Source organism: Vulpes vulpes, chromosome 12, assembly GCF_048418805.1.
Source record: "Vulpes vulpes isolate BD-2025 chromosome 12, VulVul3, whole genome shotgun sequence".
Taxonomy (NCBI): domain Eukaryota; kingdom Metazoa; phylum Chordata; class Mammalia; order Carnivora; family Canidae; genus Vulpes; species Vulpes vulpes.
This window is the reverse complement of record NC_132791.1, coordinates 163769338-163789903: the sequence shown is the minus strand read 5'-3', so window position 1 is coordinate 163789903 and position 20566 is coordinate 163769338. Positions and strand designations below refer to the sequence as shown.

At 45.7% G+C, this 20566-nt stretch overlaps 1 protein-coding gene across 1 annotated transcript; it reads right to left on the bottom strand.

Annotated features, from left to right (window-relative positions):
- Nucleotides 1–955: 955 nt before the first annotated feature.
- On the bottom strand, nucleotides 956–20177 carry CA6 (carbonic anhydrase 6). Its single transcript, XM_026004896.2, has 7 exons — nucleotides 20003–20177; nucleotides 12400–12548; nucleotides 11630–11722; nucleotides 8040–8109; nucleotides 4362–4519; nucleotides 3324–3447; nucleotides 956–1377 (listed from the first exon to the last, which is right to left on the bottom strand). The coding sequence occupies exons 1-7, from the start codon at nucleotides 20022–20024 to the stop codon at nucleotides 1268–1270; spliced, it is 726 nt and encodes a 241-aa protein (XP_025860681.2). The 5' UTR covers nucleotides 20025–20177; the 3' UTR covers nucleotides 956–1267.
- Nucleotides 20178–20566: the final 389 nt, after the last annotated feature.

Genomic DNA, 20566 nt, shown 5'->3' with positions numbered 1-20566 from the left:
ATCTCTGTGCCCCAGTCCTCGGCCCCATGCTTGGTACGTGGAAGGTGCTTTACAAAGCTTGTACACATGGAAGGGAAGCTTTAGGTAACTAACACAACATGGATAGAAAAGACCCGGATTCAGACCCTGGCTCTACCGTCTTCTACCCGGGAGATGGTGGCCAAGTCAGCTGGCTGTCCTGCATCTTGGCTTCTGATTCACTAAACTGGGGAAATGAGGCTTCAGTGAGGACAGCCCTGAGTGGTAAATGAAGTCAGAGATGGTGAAACAAAGGCAGACAAAGGAACCGGGAGGAATGTTAGGGGCCAGGTCGGAGATGGGGGGTCAAGGGACCAGCGGTAAGAAGGGGGCCTCAGTGCAGAACATGTATCAATTTCCTCAAGCCAGGGACGCCTGGGTGGCTCAGTGGTTGAGCAGCTGCCTTAGGCCCAGGGCATGATCCTAGAGTACCAGGATCGAGTCCCGCATCAGGCTCCCTGCATGGAGCCTGCTTCTCCCTCTGCCTGTGTCTCTGCCTCTCTGTGTGTCTTTCATGGATAAATAAATAAAATATTTTTAAAAAAATTTCCTCAAGCCACGGCCTGAAAGGTGATTATCACAGTGTGCAATCATGACACAGTAGCAGAACTGACACTTGAATGGGGCTCCAGCGACGAGTCCCAGCCACCACCTGATTTAGGATCTGCAGGGCAGTCCTCCCTCCAGATCCTCTCTCTTTCCCATCTCTCCTGGCACCCTATGTTCCTGCTCTTTCATTTCCCTTTCGCTCACACAGCGTGGCCGGGGCTCCAGACCTCCCCACTAATAAGCTCCCAACACAGACTCTCTTTCCTTTTTTCTGAACTGGAGCCCCTCCCACCTTGATCTCTGTCCCATCACCTGTGTCCCTGAGGGCAGGGCAAAGAAGACAAATTCAAAGTAGTACAAAGGAATAGAAAAGAGAAATTTTCCAATGAAAAATTCCCAAAGATATTTTATTACACCCAAAATCCCACAGTCTGGGCTGCTTTTAATTTACATAGATGAACATGCATGATTCGATAGGAAGGTAAGCAGGGCTCCATTTCCTTTAAATTTCTATTCCAATCAATTCCCATTATTGTCATCTCACAAACCCCTTCTCATACCCTTAAACCATCTCACTTCTGCTCACGGATGATGGTCTTAATCAGAAACTAAACAGGAGCCTAGGGGAAGGCTGAGATCCCGATGTAGGATTTCTCAGAGCTGGGGGAGGGCCACCTCTTCCTCCTACACATCTCTCCCTTCAAGCTTGGTGTCTGTGCAGTTTTTTTTCCACTTTCGTCTTTTCGAGAAGTCTTCTCAAGTATTCAATCTTATTGTTGAGCTTATTTACGTAAAACTGGAACTCAGAACCTAGATTATATGCGATAAAAAGAAGAGTTAATACAGGAAGGTCAAGACTTTGGTGGTCCTCGTGAAAACAGAATGTGGGGCAGCCAGACACTATTCCCCACACCTGTACTGGAGGGAAGGACTTCAGGTTCCTTAGGATGCCTGCATGTTCCCATCCCATTGGCTTCAAGCACCTTCACTGTGTCTGAGTTTCAGCGTGTAAGCTGCCAGAGTCCAAGGGCTGATATGTCAAAGGTGGTTCTACTCGTGGTCCTTGGTTTCTCATGTGATGCTCAGTAGCCCTTACCTTAAGAAGACATAGGTGTTTTCTAATAAATGAATTGCAAGACATCTATATTTGGCCATTTTCTTGCTTTTGTAACCGAACACCTTTGTTGGGTCATTCCTTATTGATGGGTTGATTGATAGTATTAAGCCATTGGGGGTGGAATTCGATGGAACTCTGAGGCATCGGGTGGGTGATACAAACCAGGCTGACTGGGAACCTAGCTGCCATGTAGAAGTCTGGGTCTGAGGGCAGGTGGGGCAAGAAGATGCCCAGTTCTATTCTCTTAACAGCAAAGAGAGGCCGTTGTTCAGGCCCCCTGGCTGGGTTGGGGGGCAAAGCCTTCTCACTATCTACTAGGAGCTGAAGTAATAATCCTAATAATCCTAAACAGTGAGTCTCAGAAGGGTGAGCTAAATGGACATATAGGCAAACTGCAGTGTGGGGCATCTTGGTCAGAGAGGCGGATATCTAAAACACCTAAGCTTTCTCCTGAGGGTGAATTGGAGCGACACTCCTGCCTTGTGGAATGAGCAGATTTAGCATATGAGAAACTATGCAATTTCATGTGCCTACTGTAACTTATTAGGGAAGATGGGGACGTGGCAAAATTAGAATATAAGGAGGCAGATCAGTGGGTCTCTGTGCCCTTTGGCTTAGCCAGCTAGCATTTGGACCTGCTTAGGAGGATGTCACCCTTTGGAAAAGGAATTTGTAGTTAATATCATATATAGTATAATATGGGGAAATGATCATTATAACTGGTGTCCTTTTTCTTCTGTTAATATTGTTGGAGAAGCAAACAAATGCAAGGGAAAACAATCAATGCACCAGGAAGGAAAGATGGGAAGAAAATCGCAAATGGGCCTTTGTTGGTGGGGAGGGGAAGCATGCCCGGAGATTTAAAAGTTTTGAAAGATGCATATAAAGTTGGGGTGAGGGATACCTGGGTGGCTCAGCAGTTGAGCCTCTGCCTTCAGCTCAGGGCATGATCCCAGGTCCAGGGATCGAGTCCCACATCAAGATCCCTGCAAGGAACCTGCTTCTCCCTCTGCCGAAGGTGGCGCTAAACCGCTGAGCCACCCGGGCTGCCCCAACATTTACATTCTTGCAACCACAACAATGAAGTGAGCCAAAAAGCCTGACCCAGGGCATTAGAGGGCCCCAGGGAGGCTGGACGGGTCATGCGTACTTCTAGCACCCTGGTGTCTGGGGCATGATCCCCAAGAAAAGGCAGTAAACAATATTCTAGTTAACCCCACCTTGAGGGAATGTGTGGGAGTTGGGGATGGGCTTGAACAGACCAACATAAAAGTGTGAGGGAAATAATCTGAGTTGTATTTAATGAGGTTACCTTGAGCCTAAACTTTTATGGGAGCATCAGGATGTTGCTGAGCATCTCTCCCTTCTCCTATTGTGTCTGGCCAAGACCAAGTAGATAATGAATCATGTAACTGTCCATCCCTATGGTCTGTGTTCTACTCACTGGCATGACTGCCTGGACTGGGAAGATGAGCCATCTCCTCTGTCCACACACTCCCTATACAGAATGGCCCATCTGGGCTCTTGTCCTTTAGATGACTCTCCCTCCCCTACTACTGCCAGAAGATACGGGTCCACCCAGAGAAGGAAGAAAACAGGACTCAAAAAATTGCAAAGGATAAACAAGAGGTGATCTTACCCTGACTAGGGAGATTCACAAAGTTGGTTTCCACCACTCTGCCATTCAGGGGCTGGATCCTGCGGTAGTCACTGTGGAGGGTCTTATTCTGGTGATCCAATATGGAATTCTCAAGCTTCCAAGTCTACAGGCCACATGAAGTAAATTATGGAGGGAAGGAGTACTGGCTGGTTTAAAGGAGTGTAATTAGCCATTGAACTAGAGCTTGGGTTTATTTTTATAACCCCGATAAAGCAGGTATTAGAAGATCTTAGTTCTGCTATGTGGCAGGCAGAGCATCCATCCATCCATCCATCCATCCTTTCAACCATCTCTTCTAATTGTTTTCTATGAGTATTTGATCACCAGTAGAAAGGAGAGAAAGAAGCAAACAGATTTGTGTGTGTGTATCCTTGAATAGGGATCTTTCCACCTTTTCCTCCATTGGGGAAATGAAAAGTTTAAGAAAGATATGTTTGTTCCTGAAGAAAATCATCACCCAGAAGGAAATGCCAGCCTTGCCTCTGCAACCTCAATAACATTCGTCCTTTAATTAACCCAACAAACTGTTTATTATGCGCCCTGCTATGCTGGGGAACAAAAGGTAGCTGACCCAACTCTTCTCCTCAATGGGCTGCAGGCGTGCTAGCATGGTAAAGAGCAAGGACACTGTCCTTGCATAGAGCCATTTATGAAGTTAGAATGTAAGCTCCATGAGGACAGGGCTTCTGTCCATCAAGGGCCTAGAACAGTACCTGGTGGAAGCAGTGCTCAGTAAATATTTGCCTTCATCATGCAGTCCCTCTCCTCTGACTGGGGTCAGGTCCCAGTCTTTTTGCTACATTGGCTGTGGTTCTTTGGATTCCCTGATGCCTCAATTTACTCATCTTTGCCATAGTACTAGTATGATCGCCCATGGTGATAGAGGTGAGGCCCAGGAGCCTGTGCATGGAAGGCACCCCGGGAGCCCAGGTGTTGGCATTAGGTGAGATGGAGGGGCATATTCTTGTCACCCAGGCAATCAAAAGGGGAGACTTTGGTGAGGTGATGCTGTATTACCTGTATGCTGGAGAGCCGGACATGATGTACCAGCACAAACCAATGGACGTTCTCAGTACAGGGAGGAGTAGTGAGGGACCCACGGTAGGTATAGTAGTGGTGGGTGTTCTCAGGCAGCATGTCTTCAATGTCAAGGCCACTTAGAACTGTGCTTTGTCCTAACAGAGGTGACAAAAGACAAAGGAATGTTAGGGACCACTGCTGCTCCTTAGGACAGCTCAGGCTTAGGACAGCCGCTTCATGTTTGAATCTCCTGATTCACCAGAACATAGAAGCTGATCATTAGAAACATTTCCCCAGTTTGTTGCTTCCTAGAAGGGGTTAAGAGCAAAGACTATGGGGAGAGACCCACTCAGATACCTCCTCTTGGCTGAGTGCTCACTCCTCAAAGGCTGCTCCCTCATCTGTGAAAGGTAATGTTCAATAGGATTGCCGTGAGAATGAAGGGGGGTGTGCTTATAAAGTCTGGCCTTTGACCTCGCGCATAGGAACATATTCATGAGCAAAACTGTCATCATCACAGCTGCTGGGCAGAGGATACGCTTTATGATAAATGAAAGAAATTAATTATGACTGCCAGGGGCTTCTTGGTAAGATCTCCCAAAGAATGAACAAAATTCCTTGGTTTGGGCTCACTTAGAAATGAATGGATAGAGATTAGAAAGGCAGAATCAGAACCAAGCAGGGGTCCAGGCACCCGGTCCTGAACTCATCCTGCCATGACCCTGGGAACCAAGCTCAGCCAGGTGTGGGTGTGGGGAGAGGGGCTTCTGCAGGATGTCCAGAGACTTCTGGCAGTGCATCAAGAGAATCTCTCTTCCTTTCATGTCATGACACTGAGCCCCTGAACTCAGCATGACACTATCAAAAAATACAGAGTTGAGTTGAATTTTATTTCACTTTCCCTAAGAACTTTGCATTTTTCTAATGGCAAAGAGGTTACAGGTTTTATGTAGACATAAATAGGCTCACTAAACCAAGGCATCAGAATCTAGTAGTACATACTCCCATGAATAGGCAAAAGAATTCTAGGGATCCCTGGGTGGCGCAGTGGTTTAGCGCCTGCCTTTGGCCCAGGGTGTGATCCTGGAGACCCGGGATCAAATCCCACGTCGGGCTCCCAGTGCATGGAGCCTGCTTCTCCCTCTGCCTATGTCTCTGCCTCTCTCTCTCTCTCTCTCTCTGTGACTATCATAAATAAATAAAAATTTTAAAAAAAAGAATTCTAAATGTTAGTGTTATTGGAAAGACTTCAAGATACAACCTTCTAAAGGGCTCTAGTGCATAGGTTTGGTTTCATCATTGTTATATATTTAAGTGAATCAAGAATTTCCGAACCACAGTGCAGCCACTATGGAAAACCATATGACACTACTTTAAAAATTAAACATAGAATTACCACATGATCCAGCAATTCTACTTCTCAGCTTACACACAAGAGTGTGGAAAGCAGGGAGGTAAAAACAATAAGACCTGCTGATGGTTTGGATGTGAGGGATAATGGAAAGAGGAAAATCAAGAATGATCCTGGGAGGGGCGCCTGGCTGGCTCAACTAGTAGAGCTTGAGACTCTAGATCTCAGTGTCATGAGTTCAAGCCCCATGTTGGGGGTGGATCCTACTTAAAAACAATTTTTTAAAAAAGAGTGATTCTGGGATTTGGGGCTTAAACAATGGAATACATTATGATGCCCTTTGCTGAGATGAGAAAGTCGGTTTAAGGACAAGCCTTGGGGGGAGGGTGGTAAGGAGCTCAGTTATGTTTAGGCCACGTTCATATTAAGTTTTAGATCCATAGGGTGATATCAAGTAAGCAGTTGGATAAAGGAATCCAGAGCTGAGAGGGAGCCCAGTGCTGTAGGCAGTAGGGATCAGAAGTGGAATTTATCGGATTGGAAAAGGAAATGTATCTGGTTTGTAGAAACAATATCTAAAGTCAGCGCAGTCAGGGAAAAGCCTCATTTATACCCCAGGCCTATGGTTTCTCCTCCTGGCGTTGTTAACTATCCGGAAAATAGCCAGCTGGTTCTTGCGTCTGCTTTGCCTCATCTGTCCTGCCTGATACTGTCCCTGCATGGAGGACCAGATACAGATTTTTGGAGTCCATGGCCCAGAGAGGGCAATCCAGGCCATGAGACTGAATGAGGTCCCCAGGGAAGGCAGAGCTGGTGCCCCGCATCATTATAGCAAGAACAGAGACAGCAGAGCTGGGGGTGAGCCAGAGTGTGACCAGAACAAAAGCCAGGTGTGGTGGATGCTTGTTTCCAGGTCAATTAAGAAAAAGAGAAGTGGCCAGGCGATCTAACACAGGGGATCTGAAAGGTATGGTGGTGTTCCAGGGCCAGCCGAGGGTGGATGAGGAAAGAGAACAAGGACCGTCATGCAACATTTTCAAGGGAGCTTCAAATGGGGTAGAAGATGGGGTGACAGCGGGGAAGTGGCTGGGTCAAAAGATACGTGTGTTGGTTTGTGTTTTGAACCAGGAGGTACTAGAGCACAGATTTGTGTGCTGAGTGGAATGATGGATGAACAGTAAGAAATCGGTGATGTGGACAGAAGAGAGGCGGGCAGGAGGAAGGGCGCTAGGAGAGAGGGGTGGTGGGTGCTGGTGTGGAGGGGTCGTCTTGGTCAGGAGCAGGGATTCTCACCCACTGTGACACAGGAGGGGACATGGAGCTAGTCAGGTGCACATGGGTTAGGAAGATGAGCGAGCATCTGACAGCCTTCTCGGTGAAGTGGGAGCAAGGCATCTAATCTGCTCCAGGGGGGAAGCTGGGGTCAGGGCAGAGGGGCTTCCAGGGAGAGGAGAGAATGTGAAATAAAAATTCTGGAAAGGGGAAAAGCAAATGCCTGGAGGGTATTTTAGGATTTCCAGGCAGTGCTAATATGTGTTCATATTTGGAGCCATGAATAAAAATAACAGCAGTCAGACATCTGTGTGTCTGTCCAGCTACATCCAGCCATTTGGCTTTAGGCTCTGAGTAGGTGAGAATTGTCTGGAGCTTTGTCAGATGAGCTCGTGGAGGGATGGGGGGAGGGGGATGCAGAGTGTGTCAGCAGAAGGCCAAAAAGTCTCAGCTGGGCAAAGAGAGATGGAAGCCTGGGGGCATGACCAGGGGTGAGAGCAGGAGGCCCATGGGTCAGAGGTCAAGGCACTCCCCAGAGGGGTGGGAACTGAAGTCAGGGAGCTGGAGTCTGGAGAGGTAGCCAAAGCGGATGTGGTTGTTGCTCAGGTCCCAGGTGGTAGAGGTAGGCAGCCACTCAGACAAGAATTCGGCTTCCTGGAGGCACAGAAAAGGGAGAGCAGCCCTGTCCAGGCCCAGGGAGGAGGAGCTTCAGGCGTGAGGCTTTTCTCGGCCTAAAGCTAAGGAGGACATCTCCCTCTGGTGCCCACGGTCCTCACTACTTGCTGGAGCCACTGAAGTAAAGCTATCCCCAGGCGGTAGTGCCCCGGCCTTCCAGAGCTTCCAATTGTGGGCATCACAGATGGTGTTTGTGAACAGGTTTCCCAGAGGGTCACAGCCTGAGCCAACAGCAGGAATTGCTAGAACAAAAGTCCTTGCCCAGGGAGTGGGGAACTCCCCAGGCAGGGCCCGTATGCCACCTTCTCTGCCGACATCACCCTCTCGGCCCCCTGTTCCCACCCCACACTCCTGCGGCTGCTGTGCACTTTACTCACCTGGATACTTGATGTTGTTCAAGTGAGAAATGAAGTTGCTGTAGTAAGTGTTCTCACCATAATCTTCGACCTGTAGGAGAAACACAGAGCAGTTAACCGAATGGAAAAGGGACCTCCATCTGGTACTGTCTCCGCTAATCCAGCTGTTTGGTGTCCCTGCTGTGCGGGGAGAGATCGCCTGGCTGTTCTTGGCCACCAACTACCTGGCCCCACTAGTCTGTTCCAGGGAGACAAGACTGAAGCCTTTTGGCAGCTTCCAGGGAAAGCTTTCTCAGAGGTGACAGGTGAGGTCCTCAGGACATGGCCAAAAGTCACTGTTACGATAGCCCCAGGGACTGTGGACAGGGTGGACTCACTGTGATGAGGGGGCTTGGTCTCCTGCGCTCCCTTCTTTATCCTTAGGACTCGTGACTGAGCTGAGGACAGCCATCTGTCCAAGGCAAAACTGCTCCAACTCTGTCCACTGCCAGGTCCCTATTTTTTTTTTCATATGAGCATTGACTTTTTAGAAGTCAGAAAAATTGCTTTTGGTGAAAAAGGTGAATTTTCAATGGTTCTTTTCCAACAGTGGTGGTGTTGATCCAATTCTTTCCCTGTATATGAATTCCAATTTCTTGGATTTATGACCACTCACTATTTGTTTTCTAGGTGCCTCGTGGTTTCTTGTTCCTGTTCCACCTTTGGGTCAAACAAATACTTTTCGTGTCCCATTTAACCATTTTTAGTTATAATGGTTGCTCCAGCGATTACAGGAGTTCCCCTTATCCAAAGGGAATACATTCCAATACCCCCAATGGATGCCTGAAACCATGGGTAGCACCAAACCATAAAAACACCACATTGTTTCCTATACACACCTGTGATAAGAGTTAGTGTATGAATTAGACACGGTAAGAGGCTAACAACAATAACTAATAATAAAATAGAACAATTATAACAAGATACTGCAATAAAAGTTATGTGAATGTGGTCTTTCTCTCTCAAAACATCTTGTACTGCATTCACCCTTCCTGTGATGATGTGTGATGATAAAATGCCTACATGACGAGATGAAGGAGGGGAAGGACATGGGTGCTGGGACCTAGTGTTAGGCTACTGGAATACATCGCTAGGAGGAACATCTGTTTCTGGACTGCACTTGACCTCAGATGACCAAAACTTCAGAATGTGAAACCAAGGAGAAGGGAAGGGCTACTGCACAACATACAACTTGTCACAACCCACGTCATGTTAATACTAACTTAATTCCAATAAAATAGAGCAACTTTGCTCTAAGCTAGGCTGTACTTCTTTCCTGCCTTTTTTCCTACTTTTGTCATTGATATCATATCCACGTGTATTGTAAACCCAACAATAAGTGGTTTAATGATTGCTTTAAAGAACCTTATGTTTTTTTTGAAGACAAAACAAAAATATATGTATATAGTCTTCTATATTTACGATTTCCAGCATTCTTCATTTCTTTCTGTGTATTTGAGTCACTGTCTAATGTCATTTCCTTTCAGCCAGAAGGATTTGCTGTAATATTTCTTGTAAGACAGATCTGTTAGCAATTATCTCAGTTTTTCTTTATCTGGGAATGCCTTTGTTTCACCTCATTGTTGAAGGGTGTTTAGTCAGATAAAGGATCCCTGATGGACAGTCATTCCACAGTCTGATGACTTGTATCTAATGAGAAGTTGGTCCCTATGAGAAAAAGAAAAATTCTTTTTCTCTTGTTGATGTCAACAGTTTGACTTTGACTCTGATCAGACATGTGCTTTGTTCAGTTTCATGGGTTAGTAAATTATTTTTTGCATCAAATTTGGGAAATCTGGGGCCATTGATTCTTCAGTATTTTTTCTATCACTTTCTCTTTCTCCTCTCCAAGACTCCCATTACCCTTATGTTGGGCTGTGTGATCTTATTCCCATGTGTCTCTAAGGCTTTGTTCATTTTTCTTCAATCCTTTATTTCTTTTTACTCAGATTGAATAGTTGCTTTGATCTGTCTCCAAATATACTGACTCATTTTTCTGCTGCCTTGTATCTACTTTGAGACCATGTTTGAAGTTTTCATTTTATTTGTTAAACTTTTCAACTTTAGACTTTCCATTTGGTGCATTTTTATAATTTCTGTTTCTCTATTGAGATTTCCTTTTTTTTTTGAGTCATTGTCATTATATTTTCCTTTAATTCTTTGAACAACAGTTTCTTTTCAATTCCTTGAACATTAATTATCATGTATCATAAACTATCATGTTTATGATAGTTGTTTGAAAGCTCTGTCTGCTAAATCACAGAGTCCACCCAGAGTCATTATCTGTTGACTGTATTTTTTTTCTCCTAAAGATGGATCATATTTTTCTATTTCTTTGCATGCCCAACTTTTTTTGAAAACTTGACATCTTAGATAATATATGTTAGTAAATATGAGTTCTGACTTTTTGGAAATTGTCCTGAGAGTTTTGTTTGTTTGTTTGTGTATCTGTTTAATAATTTGCCTCTCTTTCACCTGCAAGATGTGTTCCCCCAGCCATGTACACAAGCTGATGTCTCTGCTCTGTTCTTAAATCTTATTTTTAGCTTGGATTCCGAGGGGATTCTAGGAACCATGTAGGGCAGCATAGCTTTGTGATCAGTCAATGATTTCAGGAGAGGTTGTGCTCAAACCCCAGGAGTCCATAAGATTTGCACCCTCCGCTGATGGGTCTATATGAGTTGAGAAGCACATTCAGAGTCCGGCCAGTTACCAGGTCAGCCACAGCTTTTCCTTTCCATCAGGCCATCTTGGGAAGCTTACACAGCCCTTCTGCGGGTCTCTCATTTGCAGGATCTCTCATTAAATTTCTGATTGGTCTGCCACTTAACACTCTCCTCAGGTAGGATTGCAGCCTCAGATTATCAGAGCTGTAAATTTTCCCTCTGTTTTCAGCCTTTTGTGTCAAGCTTGTCACTTTTACTGATAGTGTCTGGGGTACTGGTTTTCAACTCACACTCCAGATCAAGTGCACCCCCCACCCCCAGGCAGTGAAGCTACTGGTTTTCCTGCCCAGCCTGCCCTAGTAAAACTACCTTGCTGACCAAACTAGAGGGTGGGGATAGGAAGAGCCCCATTGTTCTTACTCAAAATTCTAGCCACCTTTCGCAAATAAAAGCCTCCATTTGTCTGCCTTTGTTCCATTTCCAGAGCAGGGATATGGTTGTTTTTGGCAATTTTATCCAACTTAACACTTGTTTGAAGGAAATTGAATTCACTGACCACGTCTTGCCACCTTGCCGCAACTTCTACCCTCCAGACTCTCTGAGAAAAGCAGAGGTGTTGCCTTCATCTGGCAGGTTGCTGACTTCCCCCACCCCTCAGACTGGTTTATGTTTGGTCAACCGTGCTGTGATCCTAGCTCTTTTAGGTCGGTTGTCCAACTTATCCAAGGTCCCCAAGATTGGTATCACAGAAGGAACACAGTGACTATGAGCAAGGGTTTCACCGAGTCTGTTTTCAAGAATGGTGAGCTCAGAAACAGATGAGGGGGGAGAGGAAGGAAGACCCTTTGTCTACATTTAATACCTCGGACACCAGTCTGTGACTTCACATGTATAGTTTCAGCCTACCTTAACAAGGGCTGCCAGCACAGCCAAACCATCCGGTTCATGTTGGGCTATATCGTAGCTCTTGTATTTAGAATTGTAGTGAACGATGTGAATCTGTGGGAGCAAGAAAGATAAAACAATAGCAGTACATTTGGACTTCAAAAGCTTTGGATTTTCAGGGAAGAGTGAAGAGAAAGATGCTCCACCCAAGGCCTCAGCGTATCCCTCCTAAACAACTCTGACTGCCTTCCATCTGGGTATGAGATCTATCAAGACCAGAAAGTTCTCCCAAGAATGGAAAGAGCATGAGTGGGATTCTGGGATGGTAATTTAAGTGCTTTTCCCTGACCCCACCTCCCTCTAGGTAGACAAGCTGGCAATGTCTGCAGGGCTCATCATATGAGGACACTGGGTTCTCCTGAGGTCTCACAGGTGTGGCATGAATCACGTTGCCCTGGAGGACACTGTAAACTGTAGCTACCCTAAGGATAGACCTCTGCAGGAGAGAACTCTGCAAATCTAACATATAGAAATTCAGCTTAAACCAGAGAGGGCTTTCCCCATTCTATGGGCTGTAAACTCCTGGTTGCTGTGCGTTCTGTGAGAGGGGAGACCCTGCTTGAACCCCTGGCACATAGCAGGGACCAATACATAGTTGTGAATGAATGAAAAAAAAAATCAACCTTGGGGTGACTTGACTGTTACCATTGCAGTGTTTTTTGGCTGTTTTGATAAGGAAAGAGACTGTAGGGTTTGAAGAAAAGAGGACCTGGCCGGGGTCCTCAAAGTACCTCAGCCACAAATCTGATCCCATCGATGGTGTGCTCCGAGCCGCTGATCTCTGAGGACGCGCCACCCCAGTGGAAGTGCATCTGTTGAGCTATGTACTCGGTGCCATCAGAGGCCGTCATGCGCATGGTCGGGGGCAGGCTGATCTGCACTGGAGGAGAAGACGAGCAAGGACTGCAAGCACTGCAGACGCATATGGACGGCTTAGGTCCATTGACCAGACAGCTCCATATGGGGCCAGCCAGGACTACACTGGCTTAGAACTCCATAAGCACGGGTGCCCACGGGGAGGAGGTGACTGGCACACAGGGCAGGATGGGAGATCAGGCCGTGGGTGAGCTGGGCTGGGCAGGCACCCCTTGTAGGGCACACACCTTCCTACCCAGAATGGGAGGTCATGGGCAAGACCATGAGTGGCAGGGCCAGCTTGCCAGCCCTAGGGAAGGAGGATGCCCTAACAGATTTGGCCAGTGGGTGTGGACAACAGAATTCTACTCTCCACTTCTGGCCAATTTCATAATTTGCCCACAGTGTAGGGAACAGGAAGGAGGCCCTCTTGGGACTAGTTTGATGACTTTTACTCCAGGGTACTGCTTATGAGACCAAGATAAAGTGTTTAACGCAGTCATCCTGGATAGCCTTTTAGAAATAGCCCAACTGATAACCTACCCACTCCATAGAAGGGAGCATCCCTGTAAGGCTTCAGCACTTCTATTTTGTGGACAAGGAAGTCAGCCTGGGGAGTTGGAAAGGAAAGACTTGCTCATAGGCACACAGGTCACGGGAGTGGGGAGGGCAGATGAGGCCAAGAATGGGGCATGGCAGGGGCAGGATGCCACCATTACAGGCCTCCACTTGTCTTCAAAAGACAAGAGACCAAATTCTACAGCATTCAGGAAACACATGAACTCCTGGCCTGGGGTTTAACATGATCTGGTTATCAATGAATGCATTCAAGTCTTGGGTTCTTGCCAACGGAACAACAAGCTACTCTCCCCACTTCCTCCTGCCCCATGCCCTACAGACTTCCCCAGGGAGGTCACTCTGGTCACCTAGCTGCTGTTGTTCACTTCACTGGCTCAGGCCTTGGAGACACCTCTGCATTTTGCAATGAGCCAGACGAAAGAGAGACACGGGACAGTGACAGTAGAGAGTGACTAAGGAAAATATCTAGGAGGAGATACATAATTTAGGACTCAGACAGGAACAGGTAGCATTTATTCTGCTAGCCAGGTCATTCTACTTAAAGTCATCAAAGATGGTTATAAACAAGTGGATTTTCTTTCTTTTTTTTTTTTAAGATATTATTTATTTATTCATGAGAGACACAGAGAGAGGCAGAAACACAGGCAGAGGGAGAAGCAGGCTCCCTGCAGGGAGCTTGATGTGGGACTCAATCCCGGGACCCCAGGATCACGACCTGAGCTGAAGGCAGACGCTCAACCACTGAGCCACCCAGGCGCCCAAACAAGTAGATTTTCTTAAAGAGTAAGTATTAGGTATTCGATATCTATCAATAATGTCCCTTTCTTCCCTTCCATTGTGTCGAAAGCAGCAGGGAGCGGTGATTAAGTTCATGCTGTAAAGCAGGAATCTGGCCCCAAAGATTTTAACATGCTCTTTAGCAGAGCAGGAGCTTTGTATTTAGTGCTTAAAATGCATCCAGCCTCCAAATCAATGCTCACATGAAAAAAAAAAAAAAACCACACAAACAAACAAAGGAAAAGCCTTTAAAAGAAGATGTGGCCAGTCATCTGTGCCAAGAGAGTGAAAAGTGGAGCACCAGGCCAGAGACTCTTGGTTGGACAGCTAGCTCCGCACGAGCAATGACAAAACTCCTGACAGTATGTTTCCCCAAAACACAATTTCCTGCAGACCAAGTGTTTTGCTCAAGTTTTATCGACAGGATGGCACAGGCTGGATTGAAAAGTGGCAGCGCTTCAGGGCATGTTCTTGTGCCTTTGAAAATGTGAGGCCAAATACTTGTCCCCCAAAATGAACTTGCTTAACCTCCCAGATTCTGAAAATTGATTTAACTTTCAGCAGAAGTTGCTCCTCTTTGTTTGAAACTAATTTAACCATGTTCTTATCAGGCCAGGAAATCCACGGGATCTGAGCATATTCTGTGCTCAAGACATGACAGCAAGGTTGTGAAGGTCAAGGAAACACTGAGAAACTGACTCCAGTTGGAGGAGACTAAGGAGAAGGAGAGCCACATGGATTGTGGGGTCCTGGATTAGGTCTCAGACCAGAGAGAGGACATCTATGGGAACATGATGGAATTCACGGAGGTCCATGAAGTAGTTGATCATGTTGTATCAAGGTAGTAAGGTTAGGATGTTAATACTAAGGGAAGTAAGAGAAGGGTAGATGGGAATTCTGTACTATTTTTGTAATTTTTCTAGTCTAAAACTATTTCAGAATGAAAAGGGCTTTGGGTGTTTTTTTGCTTGTTTTATTTTTTTTATTTTATTTTATTTATTTATTCATGAGGCAGAGACATAGGCAGAAGGCTCCCACAGGGAGTGTGATGCAGGATTTGATTCCAGGATCCCGGATTGTGGCCTGAGCCAAAGGCTCAACCGCTGAACCACCAGGCACCCCTGTTTGTTTTAAAGACAAAACTAGCCTTGCTCCTGTAGCTGCCAGAGATCAAAACCTGCTGAGAACCCTACATCATTCATGGGCACCTACTTGTGGGATTTATCTTCTCCCATGTAAGTCTTTTCCCCTCAAGTGCATCTGATCTGTGTCAGGCTCTGTGCCAGGCACGGAGATAGAAGGATGAATGAGAGATCGTCTGTCCTTTCAAGGAGCCTAACAAACAGAGTGGCTGATAGTACCTATTAAGAGAACAGTGCTATTTCTCCCACTGGACACTGGAGGTCCAATGTCTCAGGTCTCTAAACTCTTTGGGAGTCTATGAATATATATTTTGGGTGGATAAAAAAATAAATATATATTTATCAATGAGTACTGGTCCACCAACTGTTACAAGTCCACAACTAAATAGGGAAATTGAGAATAAGCTTTAGAAACTTCTGTAACAATTTAAGTTTGACTCAATATCCAAATGTGCTTTCGATTTCTTTTTACTGAAATATAATTTTATACCAGTTGACTCTAAGAATAAAAAATGGGCCACATAAAAGTGTAAATATAAAGTAGAATTTGAAATTAAAAGCACAATACCATTTATATCAGCACTCCCCTAAATTAAATGCTTATGTACAAATGTAACAAAGTGTGTACAAGATCAACATGAAGAAAGTTCAAAATTCTGATGAAAGAAATCAATGAATAAATAAATGGAGAGATATTCTGTGCTCCTGGGTAGAAAGAGTTGATACTGTAAAGGTGTCAGATCTTCTCAACTTGATCTGTAGATTCAATGCAATCAAAATTCTGGCAAGTTATTTTGTGGATATCAACAAACTGATTCTAAAGCTTACATGGAGAAGCAAAAGACCCAGAGTAGCCAATGAAATAATGACAAAGAACAAGGCTGGAGGATTCATACTACTTGGCTTGAAGACTTATTATTGAGTGACAATGATCAATACAATGTAGTTTCAGCAAAAGAATAGACAAATAGATCGATGGAACAGAATAGAGTGGCCAGAAATAGACCTACATGAATATACTCAACTGATTTCTGGCAGAGGAGCAAAGACAATAATACAATGGAGTCTTTCAACAAATGGCGCTAGAACAACTGGACGTCCACATGCAGAGAAATGAATCTAGACACAGAACTTATACTCGTCCTGAAAATTAACTCAAAGTGGGCTTCAGACATCAATGTAAGATACAAAGCTATAAAATTCCTAGAATATAACATAAGAGAAAACCTAGATGACCATGGGTGGGGTGGTGCCTTTTTTTAGACACAACACCAAAGACGGGATTCATGAGATAAATAACTGATGAGCTAGATTCCATTACAATGAAAAGTTCTATTCTGTGAAAGACACTATTAGGAGACTTAGAAGATAAGCCTCAGACTAGGAGAAAATATTTGCAAAAGACACATCTGATAAAGGACTCCAACCCAAAATATAGAAAGAAACCTTAACACTCAACAATAAGAAAACAGTCAACTGATTAAAAAATGGACCAGAGGGCAGCCCCGGTAGCGCAGCAGTTTAGCGCCGCCTGCTGCCCGGGGTGTGATCCTGGAGACCCAGGATCGAATCCGGTGTCAGGCTCCCTGCATGGAGCCTGATTCTCCCTCTGCCTGTGTCTCTGCCTCTCTCTCTCTCTCTGAATAAATAAATAAAATCTTTAAAAAAATAAAATAAAATAAAATAAAACATGGACCAGAGGCCTTAGCAGACACCTCACCAAAGATATACAGATGGCAAATAAGCATCTGAAAAGAGAGATCACATTGTATGTCGCCAGAGAAATACAAAATTAACAACAATAAGATACTACAGCAAACCTGTCAGAACAGCCAAAATCCAGGACACTGACAACACCAAATTGGGGAACAGCAGGAACAGACTCACTGCTGGTGGGAACACAACATGGTATGGCCCCTTTGGAAGACAAAACTGAACATATTCTTACCATACAACTCAGTAATCATGCTCCTTGGTCTTTACCCAGTGGAGCTGAAAACAGGTCCACACAAAAATCTGCACATAGATGTTTATGACAGCTTTATTTATACTTGCTCAATTATGAACTGAATGACAGCCAAGATGTCGTTCAGTAGGTGAGTGGATAAACTGTGGTCTATCCAAACAATGGAATATTATTCAATGCTAAAAAGAAATGAGCTATCAAGCCACGAAAAGACATGGAGGAAACTTAAATGTGTTACCAAATGAATGAAGCCACTCTGAAAAGGCTGCATACTCTTCGATTCCAACCCTGTGACATTCTGGAAAAGTCAAAACCATGGAGACAGCAAAAGGATCGGTGGCTGCCAGGGCGGCATCAGGGGAAGAGATGAAATGCCAGAGCACAGAGGAAAATTAGGACCGTGAAAATACTCTGAATGATGCTGTACTGATAATATGTCAGTCTACATTTGCTCAAACCCGTAGAATGTCTAACACCAAGAGTGACGCCTAGGGCAAATTGTGGACTTTTAGTGATTATGTTGCGTCAAGGTAGGTTCATCCTCCGTAAAAAAAAAAAAAAAAAAAAAAAAGTACCATTCCGGGGGTGCCTGGGTGGCTCAGTCAGTTAAGCAACTAGCTCTTATTTTTGGCTCAGGTCATGATGTCAGGGTTGTTTGATAGAGCCCTGTGTTGGGCTCTGTGCTTAGCACAGAATCTGCTTGAAATTCTTTCTCCAGGGGGGATCCCTGGTGGTGGTTTAGTGCCTGCCTTTGACCCAGGGCATGATCCCAGAGTCCTGGGATCGAGTCCCACACTGGGCTCCTTGCATGGAGCCTGCTTCTCCCTCTGCCTGTGTCTCTGCCTCTCTCTGTGTGTCTCATGAATAAATAAAATCTTTAAATAAAAGAGAGAAATTCTTTCTCCCTTGCTCTCTGCCCCTCTCCCTGCTCACTCTTTAAATAAATAAATAAAATATTTTAAAAATATATACCATTCTGTTGAGTGATATTGATAATGGGGGGACAATGTAAGTGGGAGCAGAAGGTGTATGAGAAATCTCTGCACTTTCTATTTATTTTTGCTATGAACCTAAAACCGCCCTAAAAAATGAAGTCTATTAAAAATATGTATATAAGTCTATTAAAATATGTATATGTATATAAAATATGTATATATATGTAAATATATATATCTTAGGTTCCAAGATCTAAAAAGAACCCTGCAAAATCAAGATTAATAAGTGTTTAATTACATCACATCAATTTCATTGTTGAGCTTACTCATCAAATGTTATTAATTTGAAAACTTGTTGGTTAGGATGGGTTTTTTTTTTCCCTCAGTAGAATGCTTGAAGCTCAGAGCTTGCTAACAATGAAAAGCCAATTGTAAAGAGTTCTAAAAATCTTTCAAAACACTTTACATCAAAAAACATAAGTAATGAGGGCTGTGACTGCTTTCCAATACATTGGATATGATGTGTGGTAGATTGGGGATCCTACAGTCTTCCAGCATCCAGAGAGCCCAGTATAGCCAGCCCATAGGAGGAAGGTCCAGGGTCCTCTCCAAACTGGGAAAAAGGAGCTGCTGCAAGCACCCCCCCCCCCCCCCCCCCCCCCCCCCCCCCCCCGCCCCAGGAAGTTGGGATCTTCCTAACATCACCAGGGACCTCAGCATGAAGCCCTACACAGCAGGCACGCAACACAAACAGCCCCTGTTACCAGTGGGGGGTTTTCAATCCTTTGCCGTTTCAGGCTGACTGTCCTGGGGGGGTCAACCACACTTCTCCCCTGCCTTCAACTGCCACCTTTGGCCTCTCTTCATCAAAGGCAAGCAGAACAGGGGGAGCTCCAACCTGCCAACCTGCTGGAAGCTTCAGAGAGTAACTTTGGAAATTGGAGCTTGCCATTAATGATAAAATGAGGCTTTCATGAATTATTTGTGGAGTTCAGTGACCCAGACCACATGTGCCTGAGGCTTTTTACAGATCTCTTCCCTCCTGTGCCTGCCAGCCCCACCAAGGGCAACTGGTTTTATCTTCTCACTTGTACAAATAGGAGAACTAAGTCCTGTGACCCCCATGCACCCATGGTCCAGCCCAGGTGGAAGTGGGATGGGGAGGGGTCCCAGGAGAACACGGTCGAAGAATCAGACATCCGGGGCCTGGGTCTGGCTCAGTCACTAGAGACCTCATGACCTTAAGTTCTTTGGCCTCCAGGGCCCCTGGCCTCCCCCGCAAACAATGCTTTCTGCCAGGAGCAGGGGATATCATGGGGCTCAGAAGGAATAGGCCCACATGGAAAATCAAAAGTATGCTCAGTAACCAGAAAGCACTGATTTTACAGTTGTTCCAGTCCAGGCTTCCCGAAGCAGAAGTCCCCAAGACCCAGGCCAGCCTTTTCCTGTCCAACCTCCCAAAGAGAACTCAATTCAAGATCTCAAGAGCTTCTTTTTAAAACCTTTGAGAAAGGGGTACTTGTATGGCTCAGCGGCTGAGCGTCTGCCTTCAGCTCAGGTTGTGATCCTAGGGTCCCGGGATGGAGTCCCCATCGGGCTCCCCGCAGGGAATCTGCTTCTCCCTCTGCCTATGTCTCTGCCTCTTTCTCTGTGTCTCTCATGAATAAATAAATAAAATCTTAAAAAACAAAAATCACCTTCAAGAAATATGGGGCCTGCTTATTAGGCGTTTGGAGCCAATCAGACTCAGTACAGAAAATAGGGAAAATCAGCCCAGGGCATTGATCCACAGAACACGCAGGCAGGTCAGTGGTTTTGGCAGCACTGCCTCTGCAGCTGGATTTCCCAGTGACTGGGTCAGAGTGAGCCTGGGGAGAGGTTAACTCGAAAGGATGGAGCCAGCTGGGAATTGAGGCCAAAGACAGAGGCCCTGCCTGCAGCTTGGGACAGGGGGTGTGACCTCCAACCTGGGCCTCTAGCTCCCAGTCTGCACTCTACATGTCCTGTGTGCTATCCTGACATCTGGCACCCGTCCCTGCTGCTGAGCACCCCTGGACAGCAGCCTGCCGCCTGCCCTTACCTGTGTGGCCGTTGTTGATCATGGGGAACTCGCCCACCTGGATCCTGTAGCCGGTCAGCTTCAGAGCCTTCAGGGAGGGGTTGTACTGAACCTTTCTCCTCTGCAGGTCAACGGGTGACTGTCTCGTCCCCCCGCAGGTGGGGTACTCCCTTGGCCAGTGCACTTGGTCCAGTGCCCCCTCTGCGAGAGAGCCAAGGGGTCAGAGTTCAGAGCTCAGCTCATGGCAGAAGGGGGGGTGGTGTCGAAGTCAGTTCCATGGAACCTAGCATCTCAGGGACTTTGACCTGGATTCCCATCTCCCCTGTTGCTGTCACTGGCCCCTGAGAGGAGAGTCAGTGTTTGGAAACAAGATCTTTAATATATAGCTTTAGTTTTCCCCTGGAATGGAAATATGCTGATAAATGCACAGGAAGGCGCCCACAGTTTGGTATTGCTGTGTTATCCTCAGGGGTCCTGTACCCATTTCCTCCTAATGGGACCATTTACCTTACCCTCCCCCAACAACAATGCAGTCCCCTCCACCAATACAGGACTGTCCCCCTATCTCCTTGCTCCAGCCCCTTT

Excerpts from the sequence above, each read along its gene's own strand:
- CA6 (XM_026004896.2), bottom strand. The coding sequence starts at position 20,024 with ATGATCAACAACGGCCACACAG. Across the intron at positions 11,723-12,399 it reads GGATCAGATTTGTGGCTGAG|ATTCACATCGTTCACTACAA; the intron begins GTACTTTGAGGA and ends TTGCTCCCACAG. Across the intron at positions 3,448-4,361 it reads TCCGGCTCTCCAGCATACAG|ACTTGGAAGCTTGAGAATTC; the intron begins GTAATACAGCAT and ends TGTGGCCTGTAG.